We start from the raw sequence: 13,396 nt of genomic DNA, 5'->3' as shown, positions 1-13,396 counted from the left end.
CGATTCCAGCCTCGGGTGACTGTCTGTGTGGAGTTTGCGTGTTCTCCCCATGTCTGCGTGGGTTTCCATCGGGTGCTCCGGTTTCCTCCCACACTCCAAAGATGTGCAGGTTGGGTTGATTGGCTGTTAACCCTGAGTGTCCAGGACGTGTAGGTTAGGGGGATTAGTGGGGTAAATACGTGAGGTTATGGGGATAGGGCCTGGGTGGGATTGTGGTCGGTGCAGGCTCAATGGGCCGAAAGGCCTCCTTCTGCACTGTTGCGATTCTATGATGAGCACCACAAGGTTATTGAAAAGTGTTGGTATTCTGGGGTGACTGTTCGCATGTAATTCCAGCCGGGAGCATAAGTCTTTACATTTCCTTCCCACTTCCTAACTGGGCCACTGTGACCAATTGAATTGTGGTCCAGTGAGCTGAGATCAAGCAACTGAACAGCATCTGGAGAAGGATCTGGCATCCTCCTGGACCAGTCACTCACTGGATTATCACACTAATCTATTCAAGAGGTTTTGTGTGTTCTTTTATGTCCTTCTCCAGTGTAAAGAACAACCTTGGTGGAACTGATGGACGTTACCTTGTCTGCATAATAGAAGTCACAAGTAGGCTTACATTAACACTGCAATGTAGTTCATGTGAAAATCCCCTAGTCGCCACACTCCGGCGCCTGGTTGGGTACACTGAGGAAGAATTTAGCATGACCAAAGCGCCTAACCAGCACGTCTTTCGGACTGTGGGAGGAAACCACAGCACCCGAAGGAAACCCACGCAGAGATGGGGAGAACATGCAGACTCCACACAGACAGTGACCCAAGCCGGGGAATCGAACCTGGGTCCCTGGCCCTGTGAGGCAGCAGTGCTAACCACTGTGCCACTCCTAGTGAATTACTCTGGGTTTTAATTTATTATCTTGTCTGATACTGGGTTCCTTTTAACATTGTGCAAACCCACAGAAGAATTCACGTTTCCTGTTTACATGTAGGTAAGAAGTTCTACAAAAAGAACATGTAATTTTGAGGGGCTTTTATTATCCCAATGGAAGGGTGTATTTTAAGTAACTGGGGATCTTGGTGTTAGAAATTCTGGGATGGTTGCAATCACTAAAGTTGGTATTTGTGTCTGTGCAGTTGCCCCAGTTCACCACACAGTGGCTCTGTTACAGAAATAAAGCTGTACCTCTAGCTTTTATTCACCTGATTCCCCAATTATGTTACGTATTTGTAAAATGCAGCCTTTTGATGTGCAGAATCGAGGTGTACAAAAATTACAGCAGAATAGATTTAGTGTTTAATGCGGTGTAGTTGTCTTATGTATTCAAGAGGCCGCTTGGTATAGCTTGGGATCAAAGGTTATGGGGGAAAAAGCAGGATTAGGCTAGTGAATTGGATGATCAGCCATGACCGTAATGAATGGCGGAGCAAGTTTGAAGGGCCAAATGGCCTCCTCCTGCTCCTATCTTCTATGTTTCTATATCTTGTGTCAGTTGCTAGGTTTATCTTCTTATTGCAGTGACTTGTTTCACACAGTGGCGTGCGTAACTAGGACAGAGAAGTAAGAAGGTAATGGCCTTGCAATAACTCTTCAAATTTGAGGAGCCATTTTATGAGCCTTCAGTCAGTAATTCGTAAATTTCTCGTTCCCAAAGCTGAACAAGATTTAAATATACTGAGAGCATGACAGAGAGCGCCCTTCATGTTGTATGTAGGGGCAATCTTATAGGTTGTTGGACCACATCCAAGATAAAGAAAAAAATAGATTTCAAAAGCAGATTAAAATAGCTTCTGCACACAGTAGTGAGACATAAAGAATAATCTCATTAGCTCCGATGGTTTGAATGCCCCCATATGAAATTAGCATTGTGTGCCATAATGCTGGGTTTTTTTTAAGTGTACATCATCATCACAGTGAAAACACACACACTACAATTCCCATTTTCTCGCACGTTTGTTGCAAGCTTGCAGGCCACACACCTGTTAGCTAAGTGAGCAAGATCCCTATCAATGCTATTCTCAACCCCCTCCATTAGGTTGTGTGCAACACCAATTGATTGCCCTCCCACCCACTCTTTTCTCCGTCCTGCGCCCCACCAGTATCAGGACCTGAAATTTAGTCCTGCAAAGGGTAAGCTACTCCGTGGAGCTCCAGCACAGTGACACCAAATGTTAGAAACATAGAAGATAGGAGCAGGAGGAGGCCATTCGGCCCTTCGAACCTGCTCTGCCATTCATCACGATCATGGCTGGCCATCCAACTCAATAGCCTAATCCTGCTTTCTCCCCATAATCTTTGATCCCGTTCCCCACAAGTGCTCTAACTAGCCGCCTCTTGAACACATTCAATGTTTTGGCATCAACTACTTCCTATGGTAATAAATTCCACAGGCTCACTACTCTTTGGGTGAAGAAATGTCTCCTCACCTTCGTCCTAAACGGTCTACCCTGTATCCTTAGACTGTGACCCCTGGTTCTGGATACCCCCACCATCGGGAACACCCTCCCTGCATCTACCCTGTCTAGTCTTGTTAGAATTTTATAAATCTCTATGAGATCCCCCCCTCATTCGTCTGAACTCCAGCAAAAGCAATCCTAACCTAGTCAATCTCTCCTCATACATCAGTCCCGCCATCCCCAGAATCAGCCTGTTGTAGGTCTGTGGTTTGTTATTAAAAAGTATGTTTTCCACAACTAATGATGCCTAAACTTCACAATCCTTTCACAGCACTGAAGTAAATATTCTTTGTCTTTCCAATTGATTAAACTTTCAGAGGGCGGAGAAATTACGGGAAACGATTGATCAGCTCTTCTTGGAGTTTGCTAAAAGGGCTGCTCCTTTTAACAACTGGCTGGAAGGAGCAATGGAAGATCTACAAGACATGTTTATTGTCCACAGTATTGAAGAAATTCAGGTACTTGCTTTGAAAGTAAATAATATTGGTTTTGATCAAGTATGATAATTCACTCTCATTGCAAGACTTTATGTTGTAATAAATACTGAAATTTTGCCAGCTGTTTGGTGACAGTTTGGGAGGTAGAAAGGCTGACAAAATGACAGGCCATCTGTTGGGAATCCAAGTGAGCCACTTAAGTGGCCAACTTCCTGTCTCCATAACCATTTTGCCCATGTCATGGGGCCCCGCCTCACATAAGGAGGCCATCAATGAAACCTGGCAAGTTCCAGGGAAAAGTCGACAACAGGTTTATTTGGTAGCAAAAGCCACTAGCTTTCGGAACAGGCTGTTCCTGCCTGTCCCAAAAGCTAGTGGCTTTTGCTACCAAATAAACCTGTTGGACGTTAACCTGGTGTTGTTAGACTTCTTACTGTGTTTACCCCAGTCCAACGCCGGCATCTCCACATCACAAGTTCCAGGGAGGACATAGTCTTCTCACAGAAGGGTCCTCCACCAACAATGGAGCTACACGACCACTCCATTCCTGTGGAAACCGTGCAATAATGACCATTCCCCAGCCACCCACACTGATCGACAGGCCTACCAGCTTGGCCCCAGCATCCCCCTACCTCTCTTACTGTTATTGTGCCGAACGTGCATCTAGTAAAGGAAGAAGCTGGAGTCAATCTGTCTTCAGCATATATTATACTGGGGTTTGTGAATTAACCTAAGTGCAGACTGCTTTTCCCTTCCACACAATTTTTTCCCCTATAGGTGGAAATTGGTTCTTATATATGCCCCAAACTTTCCCCAATTAGTATCAGCAGTTCTTAATCACAACTAGAGATTTAACCCAGTTGGCACAACATTTGCAACATTATCCCTCTGCAAAGGCACCCAGCCTGTCTCCTTGCAGCTGCAGCCTCAGTAATGGCCACCACTAGTGGTGGCGCTGCTGAGATGTTGGGTCCTCTGGCCCAGCCACTTTGGGAGGCAGAAAACCTTCTTTAATTGGCATGGAAATGATTTAAATGGCCACCACAGGAAATATGCCTCCTCTGAAAGACATGCGGGTTAGGTTGATTGGCCATGCTAAATTGCCCCTTAATGTCAGGGGGATTAGCAGGGTAAATACGCGGGGCTACGGGGATAGGGCCTGGGTGGGATTGTTGTCAGTGCAGGCTCGATGGGCCAAATGGCCTCCTTCTGCACTGTAGGGATTCTGTGATTCTATGATTCAAGCCCCACTATTGACCAAAGCGGAGGTCACCTCCCACTTTTGGCTCTGGCATGAAGTTCAGCTGCCTGTATGTAATCCAGCCCATGGAATTACTGCCATGCATGGGATCTTAGTTAGAATGTAAAGTTTAAAAATACAGCTTCATGTTACTAAATTAAAGCCAACAATTTTAATTGTAGCCTGCGTAATTGAAATTCTAAAATAACCCACAGGATTTTTGAATCCATTCCATCTTCTTTTAAAGTAAAATGTTTCATATTAAACTTGCATGACCTCCTGAGGTTTGCTTCCTGAAGTTGTTTCTTGGCTTTGAAAGAAGTCTTTGACGGAGTAGACAAAATATCTAGCATCAGTGTTCCAATGAAATTACTTCAGTGATTTACAATTGCTTCTTCTGACAATTACAAGGATCGTTAATGGCCAGCACATTATTCACAATGTGGTAGTCTGAAATATTTGTGCATGTATTCATAGAATTCCTACAGTACAAAGGAGGCCATTTGGCCCATGGAGTCTGTACCGACCACAATCCCACCCAGGCCCTATTTCCGTAACCCTCATTTATCCTGCTAATCCCCCGACGGTCAATTTAGCATGACCAATTAACCTGATTTAGTATGATTCAATAAATAGATTTCCTTTTATAAAGTCAACAGGTTAACCTAACCCGCACATCTTTGGAGCATGGGAGGAAACCGGAGCACTCGGAGAAAACCCACGCAGACACGGGGAGAATGTGCAAACTCCACACAGACAGTGACCCGAGGTCAGAATTGAACCTGGGTCCCTGGCCCTGTCAGCAGCAGTGCTAACCACTGTGTCACCGTGTTGCACGTGAATTTGTGTTTGCTGTTAACAATAAAACCTTTGTAACATTTATTAATGATGAACCTGTTGACCTTATAAAAGGAAATCTATTTATTGAATCATACTAAATCAGTTACAGTTACAAAACAGTTTGGAGCGGCACAGTGGTTAGCGCTGCTGCCTCACAGGGAACCGCGTTCAATTCCCAGCTTGGGTCACTGTCTGTGCAGAGTCTGCACTTTGCCCCCATGTCTGTGTGGGTTTTCTCCATGTGCTCTGGTTTCCTCCCACAGTCCAAAGATGTACAGGTTAGGTGGATTGGCAATTCTAAATTGCCCCTTAGTGTCAGGAGGACTAGCTAGGGTAATACATGGGGTTATGGGGATAAGGCCTGGGTGGGATTGTGGTCGGTGCAGACACGATGAGCCAAATGGCAGCCTCCTGCAATGTAGGATTCTATGAGAAGTAAATAAAGACCATTTTATTGTAATTGCAGGTTAGCGCAAATGATATTTTATTATGACTTTAAAACACACGACATAAATTCAGTATAATGCTTTTTTTTTGCCCCCTCTCTCTTGGTGTTTAGAGTTTGATAGCTGCCCATGAACAGTTCAAAGCCACTCTGCCGGAAGCGGACAGTGAGAGGCAGGCCATCATGGGAATCCTTAATGAAGTCCAGAAGATTACTCAGACCTATAGCATCTTGTGCACTCTGTCAAATCCTTACAGCATGGTATCACGTGAAGAGATCAGTGCCAAATGGGATAAGGTATCACCAGGCAAACTATTCTCACAAAGGGTCAACTCTGGTCTTAAATGTGAACAGGAAGTGAAGGAAATGTATAACATTTTCATCAAAAACTGAAAGAGAAGAGAGATGTTAATATTTTGGTTGTAGGATCATAGCCAAAACACGCTATTGCGCGTTTTTCTTCTGATGAAGGGTCTAGACCAACATCGATTTCATGTTCCAAAAGAGAAAATGCTGGAAAATCTCAGCAGGTCTGGCAGCATCAGTAAGGAGAGAAAAGAGCTGACGTTTCGATTCCAGATGACCCTTTGTCAAAGCTAAAAGGCATAGAAAGTGGGAGATATTTATACTGTAGCGTGAGGGAATGAAATGTGAGTCATAGCCACAAAAATAAGGGGGAAGGCTAAGAGGTGCTATTGGCAGTCCATAAAGAGAATAGAAGTTGTGAATGGCCAAACAGCAGAGAAGCTGAAATCAGAGGGTAAACTGTGACAGATGAAAATGTGGGGGGGAAGGGAGAGATGGGTGGGAGAGAGGTAATATTGAGAAAAAGGGGGAAAGGGATGGAGTCCTTACAAGATGTAGGGTGCAAAGAGCTGTAGCCCAGATTTGCTTTTATCCACTGATTTCTTCTTTCTTGGTACTGACAGATTTGCCACAGATTTTTAGCATCTTCTGGTTTTACGTCAGATTGGCAACATTTATTTTCCTATGTCAGCATCTGTTGGGTGATGATTCTTAATTGATTTTAGTACAGGGAATAAAGTTTACACTGAGAATATCTGACTGCTCTTTAGTTCTCTCCACAGAATCTCTTACTGTGACAGAACACTAAAATTTATGGAGAGCTGTTACTTTGATTAGTCATCACCATTGCATTATTTGGTTGTTGATGTTGATTAAACAATATTCTCTGCATTCAACATTTAACTCATTTAGATTTAATACTGAAACCATACATGCAGTGAATATGGATTCCTAGTGTTCTCTCCTGCCATCTTCAATGATAGGTAATATTTGAGAATGCAAGCATGTAACGAAGGCAATTTTAATGAATAGATGAATTGGCTCAATATATTGTTGTATTAAAATCAAATTGTTTTTAACGGCAGATGAAGCAATTGGTTCCTCGGAGAGATGCGGCCCTGCAAGAGGAGCTTGTGCGGCAAAACTCAAATGAACGTGTGCGCCGCCTGTTTGCCAGCCAGGCAAACATCATTGGACCTTGGATCCAGCATAAGATGGAGGTAAGATAGGAATTCTGGCCCTTAGATTTAAATGAGTGCTAAATGTGATTTTTCTACTTCAAAGTATATATTGTGTTCAAAAGTAGCAGCTTGCATTTACATGACACCTTAAATGTAGAAAAAACATCTCAGGTACAAAGTAATAAATTGACACCAAACCAACGAACAAGTTATTCTGAGTATTGAAAAGCATAGTCAGAGTTTGCCCAACCTTGAGAAGGTTTGCTGGCTCTGTGTATTCCAGTAAAACAGTTTTAAAGTATTCTAATCTTCAAATTAAGTAAAGTAAAAAGTAACGTTTATTTATTAGTCACAGGTAAGGCTTACATTAGCTCTGCAATGAAGTTACTGTGAAATTCCCCTAGTTGCCACATTCTGGCACCTGTTCGGGTCAATGCACCTAACCAGCACGTCTTTCAGACTGTGGGAGGAAACCAGAGCACCCGGAGGAAACCCACGCAGACACGGGGGAGAACGTGCAAACTCCACACAGTCAGTGACCCAAGCCAGGAATCGAACCCCGGTCCCTGGCACTATGAGGCAGCAGTGCTAACCACTATGCTGCCAAATTATTGCATGCTCCTCTAATGCCAGTTGTCCGTTCCCCTTTTTGCTCCAACACTGACATCCACTCCCTTCCTGAATCCCTCTCCCTTGATCTCTTCAAAAACCTCATAAAAAGCCAACTCTTGGACAATGCTTTTAGCTGCATGATGCACCTCTCTGTTGAATCACATTCTTCCCTCTCTCCATTCTGCTTGGCTTTTTCCTTCTCTCTTCCACACACACAAAGGCACCCTTCTAAGAAGTGTATATTGTTTTTCTTGTGGGATGGTCACGAGTTCACAAGATGCAGCCAAATGAAGAAGGCCGCTTGCCCAACTTAACTGCTCCATTCTTAACTGATCTGGCAGTATGATATAGTTTTTTTTTCAAAATGATCAATGTATTAAATGTTCAAACTACTATCACTCCCAGATCCAGTGGATAGCTGGAAAATGTATGAACTTTTTGTGAAGAAAAGCATTACATTGAAACTATTATGGGAATCAATCGAGGTAGATGGATGTGCATTTGCCAGTCGGTTGAGAATAGATTTCTTCATGAACACACTGAAATCTCTGCTTTTGTTTATACCGTAATCAAGGTTGGGATTAAGACGAGGCATCCAAGAATTTTCAAGTTGTTCATTGAGATACATCTCCTGAGTGTATTTGGGGTCCTACAATGACTTGCACCCATTCTATTATTTATTCAAGCACCTTCTAAATGTGTGTGGGCTGGACTTACATCTCCAAATTCAATGGTAACTAGCAGTTAGGATGAAAAGTGGAATAGCTCAAAGTTGGGGGGCAAAAAGCTATCCTGAATAATCTTGTATTGTTCTTTGAAGATTGAATGTTATTGTAACTCTTAGAATTTAAATACAGGAAATAGCTCAAAGTTCTGTCGAAATGAGTGGAACCCTGGAAGATCAGATGAACCAACTGAAACAGTTAGAGGAGGTCATCGTTCACTACAAACCAAACGTTGACAAATTGGAAGGAGATCATCAGCTTATCCAAGAGGCCCTCATCTTTGACAATAAGCACACCAATTATACCATGGAGGTATTGGATGAATGTTATATTGGAGGTTGTGCCTTTTTGTGTGATTTTAATAGGAATGAATGAGCTACAAACGATACATGTTATATCTTAAGTGCTTCATGGGACAGCCCGTTTCAGGTTGCCCATTACATTGCCCAGGCAATGTTTTGACACTAGCAGAGGCCTGAATTCTCCAACTTTAACTGTCTTGTCGACTGGAGTGGGCATGAAGTAGAAGGATGATTGGGCAAAAATAAGGGGCAGTCTCTGGATCCAATGGAACACAAGTTCTTAAAAATGTTTACATCAGTTTCTTCCTTAAAAACAGTTTTAGTGGGGGATTTTCGTACAATGCCAAGCCCACCATTGGGCTTGTTTTTCTTTTTGGACAACTTAAATATTTTGCATGTGCAATCATTTGAAAGAAACATTTCATACCAATGCTGATTCCACATTAAGTCCCATATTTATGGGGAGAATTAAGGGCATGTTAGATCTTCCAACCCATTGGAGAGAAATGATAAACAAGCATAAGAGGTATATGAACTCCGTCCTTACTATTACCTGGGAACTGGCCATTGTTGCCAGAGGAGTAGAGTGGTCATTGCTGTCTATTTCATGCTGTAACAAAACAACCATTAAAGTGAATTTCATGTGACATCGTGCAAAATGTGATCCCAACATATAAGAGTCTTGTACCATGTAGACTTGTAACCTGAAAAAGTTCACCCAAGCTATTCATTGAGGTTTATTTATATCGCATGTTACTGTGGCAATATCTTAACTTGTTTCCTTTTTAAAAAACTGATTTTGATAGCACATCCGGGTTGGCTGGGAAATGCTTCTTACTACAATTGCCAGGACTATGAATGAAATTGAGACCCAGATTCTAACCAGAGACGCTAAAGGAATCACCCAACAACAAATGAATGAATTTCGGTCTTCATTCAGCCACTTTGACAGGGTACAGTGTTCCTTTTATCAAGCGTGATTTTTAAAAATATAACAACGTTAAACATCTATTGGAATTAGACATTTACATCTTATGACGCCTTGACTATCTCTTTTGCTTCCTCCATGAAGTCATGTTTTTCCACGGTATCCTGTGGCTCTTCCATCAAAGTTACGGTGGATAAGCGGGAGAATGGCAGTGGAAATTCACCCAACATTGTATTTGCTATAAGCTTACTGACCAGTCCTGATGTTTTCAGAGAGACAATGCATCTTATTAGCCTTCTGAGCTCTGATATGCCCTTTTCAGGTTCAACATTTATTGACACCATCAGTTTAAAACAAAATTATATACATTTTCTATGATGTAAAGCAGAATTGGTGAAGACCACTGGAGTATATTAATTCCTAATTTGCATTTATACTTTTAAAATAAGAATTATCAAACCAAGTTATACTACTCAGTTAATAAATTATCCTCCAGTTCTTTTAAGGATCACATACAGAATGTAACCTAATTTACATCAAGTGTCCAGATTATACCTTTTCTATTCATATGGTTAGCTTTTCTTACTTGGTAATTTCCAGCTCTGAAACTGTTTGAAGCCACTTTAAAATATTCTGTAAGTGTTTGCAACTAAACCAGCTAACACCTCAAGATAAATAATTATAAACTTGAATTTCATGCACCAGTCTGTTCTAATTAAATCCTGAACATAATGGTGTTGCCACTAATAAAATAGTGGCTTCTGTGTGGCATTATTGTACTAGCATTCCACTGTTGAAGATGTTCTAAATTGATGTGGCCTACTAATATTTGCTTGGTTTTCTTTTAAAACCATGTTTGTGTGAAAGTGTAATCTATATCTTAAAAAATAAATAGAAGTTAGACCTTCTGGGGAAACAATAGGAAAATGGAACAAAGAGAATGGATTTGTCCAAGGGCTGGGAGAGGCATGATGGGCTGAATAGCCTCTTCCATTGCGTTAAATTTCTAGTGCCTCCAATTTCCTCATGGACAGAGAGGATCCGCTACACTGATGTAAGTGCAACAGAATCCCTTCCACCAATGCCCAAGGCCAGAATTTCCATCCAAGTCAGGAGACGGAGTGCGATTTGCATGGCTTGTGCCTGTGCATTTGCCTGATCTACCTTCAAAGGTTAGAGCAGAGCAAAACTGCTTTGCCCAAGATCCTAAAAAGTCCAATAGAGTCAAAGAAAAAAAAATCTAGTCTTTAGCTCCAATAGAACCTAGTCCTTTCAGACAGGGTAATTGATCCCCTTCTTAAATTAATTACCCAAAAATATTGAAGGTTTCAGCCCTTTTAGATGACGTGAAAGAGACCAGATTTCAACTGGAGAGAGTCAAAGAGTGAAATTAAATTACACAGATGACTACACTAAGGGGTTGAATTGCCTGGAATTTAGAAGAACGGGGGATCATTTGATCAAAGTTTTCAAGGTATTAAGGGGAACCAATAAGGGTAGAGAGTGAGAAACTATTTCTGCTACAATAAAAGAAAATACTGTGGATGCTGGAACCTGAAGCAGAAATAGAAAATGCTGGAAAATCTCAGCTGGTCTGACGGTATCTGTGGAGAGAGAATAGAGCCAATGTTTTGAGTCTGGATGACCCTTCGTCAGTGGTGCTATTTCTGCTGGTCAGGGAATCCAGGACTTGGGGACATAGCCTAAAGATTAGAGTCAATTTTTTCAAGGGGAGAAGTTAGGATACACCTTTACATGCAAAGGGTGGCGGAAGTTTGGAATTCTCTTCTGCAAATGTTAAGTTGATGCAGGGTCTACTGTTAATTTGAGATCGCTAGACTTTTGTTGAGCAACGCTATGAAAGGAAATGGGGCCACGGCAGTGGAGGGGGCTGGGGATGGGTTTATTTGGAGTTAAGTCATAGATTGGTCATGATATTGAATGGCAGAACAGTGTCAAAGGGCTAAGTTCTGTTCCTCTGTTCACTGCAGCCCTTTTGGGTGTGATTTGTCATCAATGTCCATGCGACTGGAATTTTAAATGCCAGTGTAAACAAGGTGTATTCCTGGCAAAGCTGGGAAGATCCTGTGCAGAAATCAAGTTTGTCACCCTTTCTATGAATCTGTATTTGTGAATATTCATTTTTAAGTCTAAGGCATATATAGCAAAGTACCTATAGCTGTCGGCTTTAATTAAAACAATTGTAATTAGCAGTGTTCCTGCTTTGGTTTTCTGTAACGTATTTGTACTTTTACTGTATAATTATTATAGTATACAATACAGCACATTTGAATCTAGAAAATATATGGGATAGGTAGGATGCAAACACAATTACATTTTCAATTGACAGACATTCCATATCCACGTATGAAAGTGCTTGGTATGAGTGATCATTAATAAGAACTGAGTCCTGATGTCCTCATTAACCTTAAGTGAATGATTTATAGTTTGAGTCTTGTTTGATTTGACATATATTGTAATTAACAATATATAGGGAATGTGTAAATTGCATGCCGCAACTAACCTCTGTGCAATACTAGGATGGTTCTGGCAAACTTCCACCAACGGATTTCAGAGCCTGCCTCATCAGCCTTGGACATGTTGGAAATGATAAACAGGTACTAATCAGACCGTGTTTTATTTATTTATTCTGTGCAAGTAAAACTGTGCTAAATTTCTCTTTATTTTCTTTTTCCTTTTCAAAACTGCAACGTTGTCCATTTTTTTGGCCTGTCAACATTTTTTTTCCTTCTTGGCTTCATGTTTGTTCCCTGGTCGCCTCTTTCCTGTTTGTCTGATTTTATCTGTGTGTTAGTCGCTCTCTTCTTGCTCACAACAACGATGCTGCTTTTGGCCTGCATCCCTCCCGCCTTCTCTGGAACCGCTGAATCTTTGGGACTTGAAATGATTCTTTTGACTCTGACTCCTCGCTGATGTCCTACTTCGCCAACCATGGACCATGGGATCTGGGGGCCGTTCCACTATTGATCTGCTTACTGGAAACCCTCTCAATCTTTCATCTGTTCCTTTCACTTGCTGTTCTGCTCAATAGAAGAGGAATGGGGCGATGGAGCCAGATGATCTCAGAGCTTGCCTCATCTCCATGGGCTTTGATTTGGTATGATTGATGCATGTTTAATATATCTGAGATTGCAATTAATTCTGGGATTACAATTCACTTGAATTCATTACCTGAACTAATAAATTCAATACTATATAGATGCAAGTTTGCAAGTCAGTAGTGAACCAACAATTGACTGTCATAGAATGATACAGCACAGTAGGTGGTCAGTCGGCGTATTGTGTCTGTGCTAGCTCTCCAATTCAGTTACTAATTCATCCCACTTCCCTGCTTCCCCCCCCCCCCCCCAAATTGTGCAATTTTCTTTTCTTTATTAAATTAGAGATCCAATTCCCATTTGAAAGCTGCTGTTGTCTATGTGTCAACCACCCATTCATTCCAGTTTATAACAGCCTGTTAAGTAAAACAAACATTTTCCTCATCTTCCCCACCACCCCAGGTTTATCCTACAATTATTTCAAATGTGGTTACCAATTCTCCTACTAGTGGAGCAGTTTCTCCCTCACTATTCTGCTAAAACCTAAGTTTCTGATATTATGAATAAAATTCATTTCCTACAATTTTGGATTTTCCGGCTGCTCTCAGCCCAAGACTGGAAAATTCCACCCGAGGTCAACGGACCTTTGCATGGTCCGAGTCCCACCCGCTACGATTCCTGTGACGGGCGGAACAGGAAAATTCCACCCCTGGTGTGACCATTATTGGCATCAATTAGAGTAGGTCATACTTGGCCTGTGGGGTTTGGAATAAAAGTCAGGTGATAAGAATAGTTTTGCATTCCCTTGACCATCTTTTGATAAAATTAAGCATCCAAAAAGCATGCAAATCATTCGCAAATTGGAGCATTGCTACA

General features: G+C 41.7%; 1 protein-coding gene across 1 annotated transcript in view; it reads left to right on the top strand.

The window, feature by feature from the left end:
- The window catches only part of LOC144504381 (alpha-actinin-2-like), a 97,892-nt gene that overhangs the window by 81,539 nt on the left and 2,957 nt on the right, over positions 1–13,396 (top strand). The window contains exons 14-19 of the mRNA XM_078229596.1: positions 2,763–2,903; positions 5,522–5,704; positions 6,799–6,933; positions 8,364–8,543; positions 9,340–9,486; positions 12,514–12,579. Coding sequence (XP_078085722.1) covers positions 2,763–2,903; positions 5,522–5,704; positions 6,799–6,933; positions 8,364–8,543; positions 9,340–9,486; positions 12,514–12,579 — 852 coding nt within the window. The remainder of the gene's footprint in view (positions 1–2,762; positions 2,904–5,521; positions 5,705–6,798; positions 6,934–8,363; positions 8,544–9,339; positions 9,487–12,513; positions 12,580–13,396) is intronic.

Source organism: Mustelus asterias, chromosome 15 (assembly GCF_964213995.1).
Source record: "Mustelus asterias chromosome 15, sMusAst1.hap1.1, whole genome shotgun sequence".
NCBI lineage: Eukaryota > Metazoa > Chordata > Chondrichthyes > Carcharhiniformes > Triakidae > Mustelus > Mustelus asterias.
Note: the sequence above shows the minus strand (reverse complement) of the source record. Positions and strands in the feature narration are given on the sequence as shown.